Below are 6,000 nucleotides of genomic sequence, written 5' to 3' on the forward strand. Positions count from 1 at the left end.
TCCTAAGCTAAGTGACTCTATCTAGTCTTGGGAGGGAAAAAAAAGAAAAGGAAACTGACTCAAATGGATCTGAAACTAAAGGAGTTCCCAGTTCCAACCATGAGATTTCCCTAAACCATTACTTCATCCTCTTTCTTTTTATATCTGCTTGCAGAGCTGTGCGATAGCATAGAGACTCAGGCAACTGTGTCAGAGGACTTAAATCACTCTTCTCCCTGAAGTTCAAACAAAGAATCCTTAAAACAGCACCTCAACAAAGGTGCCAGATGATTTATATTTTACATTTGTAAACAGTGACTGACAGTTGAAAGTAAACAATATTATGGAGTGTCTAATGGAAAAGTGTTCCTGGGTTGAAGACCATCACTGCACACAATATCCACTAAGAACCGCCCTCACAGCATCATATCTGAATATGAAGAATAAAGGATTTTCCTGTGTGTGATCCAAGGACCAGATGATGCTTAAGAAATGCAAAAGAAAGCCATATGGACATGTAGTCATAAATATGTGGTACCAAATAATGCAGCCTGATGCTACAGACAGACAGACAGACAGACAGACATATCAGAGACTGAGGTGCATAACTAAACTCATAGCTTAAGACACTTATACTAAAGAGTATAACAGAAACATCATGAGAGTAGGATCACATGTAGCCACACATACAAAAAGATATATATCAACTAATATCTACCAGAAAGGTAGGTGCAAAGATACAAAAGTTCAAATGAATACTGAGTCAGTGGCCCTTTTCTTTAAACCTAAGTATGCAACTACTGTTACAGTAATACTGAGTAAAAACCCAGAGAGGAACAGACTTTCCTTACAAGGACTGAATTCTTAAAATGTGGATCCAAATATTTTTTTAAATATTTATTTATTTATTATGTATACAGTGCTCTGTCTGCATGCACATCTGCAGGCCAGAAGAGGGTACCGGATCACAGTATAGATGGTTGTGAGCCACCATGTGATTGCTGGGAATTGAACTCAGGACCTCTGGAAGAGCAGTTAGTGCGCTTAACCTCTGAGCCATCTCTCCAGCCCCGTGGATCCAAATCTTAATAGTAATTATTTATGGGAAGTTTTAAATTGACATCTTCTGATCTTCTTTGTTTGATTGGGTTTTTTGAGACAGGGTTTCTCTGTGTAGACTTGGCTGTCCTGGACTCACTTTGTAGACCAGGCTGGCCTTGAACTTACAGAGAACTGCCTACCTCTGCCTCCTGAGTGCTGGGATTACAGGTGTGCACCACTACACCCAATGGATGTCTGCTGATGTTAATTCAGTAGTTAGCTTCTGCCCTTTTCTCACCTCTTCCCACTCACATGCACTAGTTTTTAAATGTACACAACTTAACCCATGTAAGCTGCTGGGGTGATGGGTACAATCATTGAGTAGATTTATATTCTCTGAAGATGGACGTCTGTCGCTTTAATTTTTATTTACCTCACCAAAGGTTTTAAATATTCTAGAGCTGGAGGTTGGGAGGAATTGTTTTGCTAGCCTGAAAAAGGCTCGTTAATTATTTATGTAAGTCATACTAACAACGAGGCGCTTGTACACTTTTCTGCACAGTATAAATCTAGTTTTCCTCCTAAGATCCCCTGTGGTCTTTATTATATAAGAAAATAAAATAGATCTGCTGTGGTGGCAACACACATATAGAAGCTGGGTACGGAAGAAACATCAATAATGCCAACCTGATTCTCATTGCACAAGAATGGAAAAATCATAAATACAGACATGCACGCACACATGCACGCATATGTGTATAAGACTAATAAAATCTCCCTCCCAAAACTTGTCCTTGCCTAATCTCTAGGATTATATATTTCTGATGCCTCCAGCAACTCATGAAAATGAAAGAGAAACAAAGTAGAAAACACTGAGTAAACAGCCTCTGGGAGAAAGGACAAGAAAAGTCAACATGGCGACTCAACAGTCAGGGAAGGTTCCTTTAACTCCTTCACTTTGTCAACAGGAGTTGAGCTTAGACGAGAGTGTAAACATCAATGGTCCAAGTGAGTCCCTAACACAAGGGTCCCAAAAGCCTTGTAACTATTGGAAATAGTCAGAATATTTCCTGGCCTAGGTTTGTTGTTGTTGTTGTTGTGTTTTTGAGAAACTCAGTATACTCCACATAGCTTGCAAAAGGATGGCATCCAGTTAACTGTGTGACACACAGTAGAAGTAGCCACAACAACCGACACCCCAAGGAGCCTGGGATTTACAATCATAAAAGTCTACAGACCCACTCTGTGACCTGCTAGACTCAATGGGACCACAAATCCACCACGTTAATGAAGGGGCACTATTTTCCTAAAGATTAATTCATACCATATGTTATTAATCAGCACAGTAACTGAAAGCTCGTGCAAAAAAAAAAAAAAAAATGCTCTCCCAGCTGAGTAGAACTCAGTTGTATTATTGTTACTAGCATGGCTACTGCACTGACTTCCCTGTGTCACTGGCTCCCAGGCTCCAAAGTGCTCAGCTCAGACACTCCCCCTCCTCTCCCTCTCTCTCTCTCTCTCTCTCTCTCTCTCTCTCTCTCTCTCTCTCTCTCTCTCTCTCTCTCTCACACACACACACACACACACACAGAACGACAGACAGACAGACCATTATGAAGAGAAAAACAAAAAACCCAGAGCCAGAAAGTTGAGACCATGCCTGTCAGAAACAGTTTTTTCAAGAAAACGCCGTTTGTGTCTGGAAAGACGGGTCGAGTGTGCACCAGACTGCCTTGAGAAGTAATTAAGCTTAGACTGTTTCATTTCACAGCGTCCCATCTTGCATAACGTGGGAGCAGCTGTGGGAGATCACGGCCGATGCAAAGCAAAACAGGCAACCACATCTTTCTCCCCCATGTTAACAGCAGTTTCCAAGGAGCCTAAAAGGGCTGCAGCCTCGGTTCTTTCCCTGACTGCATAATGCCGACCTGCCATCCAGAACACATGTTGTCAGTACCAAAGCAGCCCTCTTTCAAGGGATGAAGAAAGAAAGGCAGCTTCAATGTCCCCGTCAACGTTCAAAACTCAAAAAAACAACTTTTGATACAGGACTTGAGACTTCTCCCAAAGTTCTTAAATTGCACGCCAAAATTCTCTCAGGTAGACACAGGAGTTGACCGCCTCCATCACAAGTTCCTCTGGCTCTGACTGCCTTGTCTTGCATGAGTTTAGAAAAAGGGAAACAGAGTGTGAAGTCTAGGAGCCTGGCGTCCGCCCACCCCACCCCCTACCCTCATTTCCTTCCCAACATCCCTTAAGAGAAGCTGGGATCTTAAAACTGAGAATCCAGGAACCAACTGCACTTGGGACGCTCTCTGGGGCAGGGGAAAAGGCGTCACACCCTTTTGAGCTCACAGCAAGGCATACTCCGGTTGGGAAGGGCCCAGAAACTTGGTCCCAAAAGGAAATGGAGAGAGAGGATTCCAAGTCTTTGATTGAGAAGCTGGAATGGGAAGGCTGAGAGATGCGGAATGCGGGAGGGAGCCATGGACTCAGCTGGAGGAACTGGGGTCGCCCGTGGAGTCAGAACGGCTTTTAACACGTCCCAGCCAAACTGCACATTTTTGTGGTTTAAGATTTAAGACTAAGGGGAACACACTGAGGTTCTCCCCCGCCCGGGGCGCTTCTCCCCGTCTGGGTTTCATATGCCTCCTCCTCGCGGAGGGACCCCGGCGCCACTCTGCTGCCGGGCCTCCTCTTTCTCTTTCGGGGGAGCTGTCCATCTGCCCAGCGGCGAGGTCCACCCTCCAAGTTCGGCCGTCCGAGTGCGGGCGCGGCGTCTGCCGCCAGCCACCTGCGCGCGTCTGCAGCAGACCCTGCAGGCCCAGAGCTGGGCGTCCAGGGGATACTACGCTGGGAGTCTGGGTCAGCTGGTGGGTTTTCATTCTTCGAACAAAAAAGCTTTAGCTGCTAATCGCTCGCTCCTCCCAAGCCAGCCACCTTCCCTTCACACCCACTCTGCACCTCTCGGCACACGCGCGGCGAGATGCCGCTCCCGCCAGACAATGGGTTCGTGGCCGGCGGGGTGGCCCGGCCCGAACCCCTCTCCCCATCCCAGAACCCCAGGAGAACGCAAGGCGAGGGACTAGGGAAGAGAGGCACAGAGCCCACAATGGGGAAGGTGTGAGCCTCGCCCTGGGGACCGGAGGAGCGGGGTCAGCTGCGCCGCCTGCCCCACCGGGGCCCCCCGCCCAGCCGCCGCGTACTCACCAGCACGATGGCAAAGCGCTCCTCCAGTTCACCTGGCTCGGGCATCGGCAGCTTCAAAGGCACGTTGTGCGCCCTGAAATCGGTCTGTTGCGAATCCATGCTCCCCGCGTTGCCCATGTCGGCTGCGTGCAGGAGCCCCGGCTGGCTCCGGGTCCCTTGCGTCCGCGTCCGAAATGCCCACAGCCCCGGGCGCTCGGCTCCCGCCCTCCGCAGCGTCCCGGCGAATGTATTGCTCACGCCGCTCCCTAGCAGAGCTCCGAGCCCAGCCGGTCCCCAGCCGCCCTCATGCTCCCCGCCGCCCCGGCGCCGCCCTGGCCTCTGTGCCTCGCGAGGGGTCTGCAGGGCGCGGAGCGCCGATCCGCATGGTGCTCCCGCCGCCCACGCCGGTGCCCGCGGCAGCTCGTGCGCTCCTGCTCTTCGGCCTCCCGCCCCGGCCGCTGCCGCGCTGACACCTCAGCCCGGGCCCCACGGCGAGCGGACGGTCGCGCACCGCGAGCCCACACAATGCCCCCTCTCGGCCCCCTCCCCCGGCCCCGCCCACCGCCCCGCAGACTGCCGGGACGCGTAGTTTCGGCCCAAACCGGCCACGCGCAGAAACCGCGCGAGCGCTCCTAGAGGGCCGCGCTGTGGTTGGGGTGTTTGCAGCAAAGACAAGCAGGAGAGGTAGGGTCACTTTTGCCATGACCTCCCTCACCCCAACAGCTTAAATCTGCCTCGTCTGCGTTAAATCTGACACTTGAGCATTTTGAAGAGTGAATTTGATTCCAGTCAATCACTAAACGCGTGATTTTAGTTTTAGAAGAGTATAACCCTGTGAGAGGATGCAGTTGAATAGTGTACCCCCACCTCCGGTACTGGGAATGCCCAATTTCTTGAGGTGAGGGTAGAGGCACGGTATGGGTTCTTCGGCATCTATGTTGCATGTTTTTTGCTGAGATTGAATGTTTTATAAACAAACATGTGAATTATGATATAAGTAGTCCGACGCCAGGAGTTGTTAAAAGAATTCAATCCAAAAATAGAAAATTCAAAACAAAGACCTATGATGGAGTTACACTTCCAGAGCCTGAATGCCCCCACTCTGAATGCTTTCAAATCTTCTAAGGAAGACAATTGAGCTGGGTACGTAGTCATATGTATTGAAGCCGGGAGAGTGATCGTTGACAGTACCAAGTGTTTCACTGACAATATCGGACTCAACTCTGTCCTCTGAACTAGCCGTTCTGATGCTTGGTTGACTTAAGGTTGACTTATGGCTGAACTGCCTTCGGTCCTGTTTTATCTTTTTCTTTTTTTTTTTTTTTTTTTTTTGGTGTTTCAAGACAGTGTTTCTCTGTGTAGCCATGGCTGTCCTGGACTTGCTTTGTAGACCAGGCTGGCCTCGAACTTACAAGGATCCACCTGCCTCTGCCTCCAGAGTGCTGGGATTAAAGACGTGCGCCACCACGCCCGGCTTCCTGTTTTATCTTAAAGCAGTGTTTCTTCATTTCTGCTGGACATCAGTCTCACCTGGGGAACTTCTGGTTAAAGCAACATGTAATTTAGAGTTCTGCCTGGTCCCAGAATCTCGCTAAGCTGAGAGATGGAGCTTGAAAATGTGTAGTAGGTAGTTGCTCCCAGGTGACTCTGGTATACAGCTTGAGCTATCATCTTATTTTGTTTTATTTCACATGCACTGGCCTGTATGTATATTTGTATAAGTGTGTCAGGATTCCCTACAACTGGAACTACAGATATGATCTGTCATTCGGGCACTAGGAGTTGAACCCT

At 48.9% G+C, this 6,000-nt stretch overlaps 1 protein-coding gene across 3 annotated transcripts in view; it reads right to left on the minus strand.

Annotated features, from left to right (window-relative positions):
- Positions 1 to 4,587, minus strand: part of Fmnl2 (formin like 2) — a 287,984-nt gene extending 283,397 nt beyond the window's left edge. For 2 of the 3 annotated variants that reach the window (XM_051166484.1, XM_051166485.1), the window contains exon 1: positions 4,231 to 4,586. In XM_051166484.1, coding sequence (XP_051022441.1) covers positions 4,231 to 4,347 — 117 coding nt within the window. In that variant the 5' untranslated portion in view covers positions 4,348 to 4,586. Of the gene's footprint in view, positions 1 to 4,230 lie in introns of all 3 variants that reach the window. The other variant, XM_051166486.1, reaches the window with a different exon arrangement.
- Between the last annotated feature and the right edge of the window lie 1,413 nt (positions 4,588 to 6,000).

The sequence above is a fragment of the Acomys russatus genome, chromosome 24 (genome assembly GCF_903995435.1).
Source record: "Acomys russatus chromosome 24, mAcoRus1.1, whole genome shotgun sequence".
Taxonomy (NCBI): domain Eukaryota; kingdom Metazoa; phylum Chordata; class Mammalia; order Rodentia; family Muridae; genus Acomys; species Acomys russatus.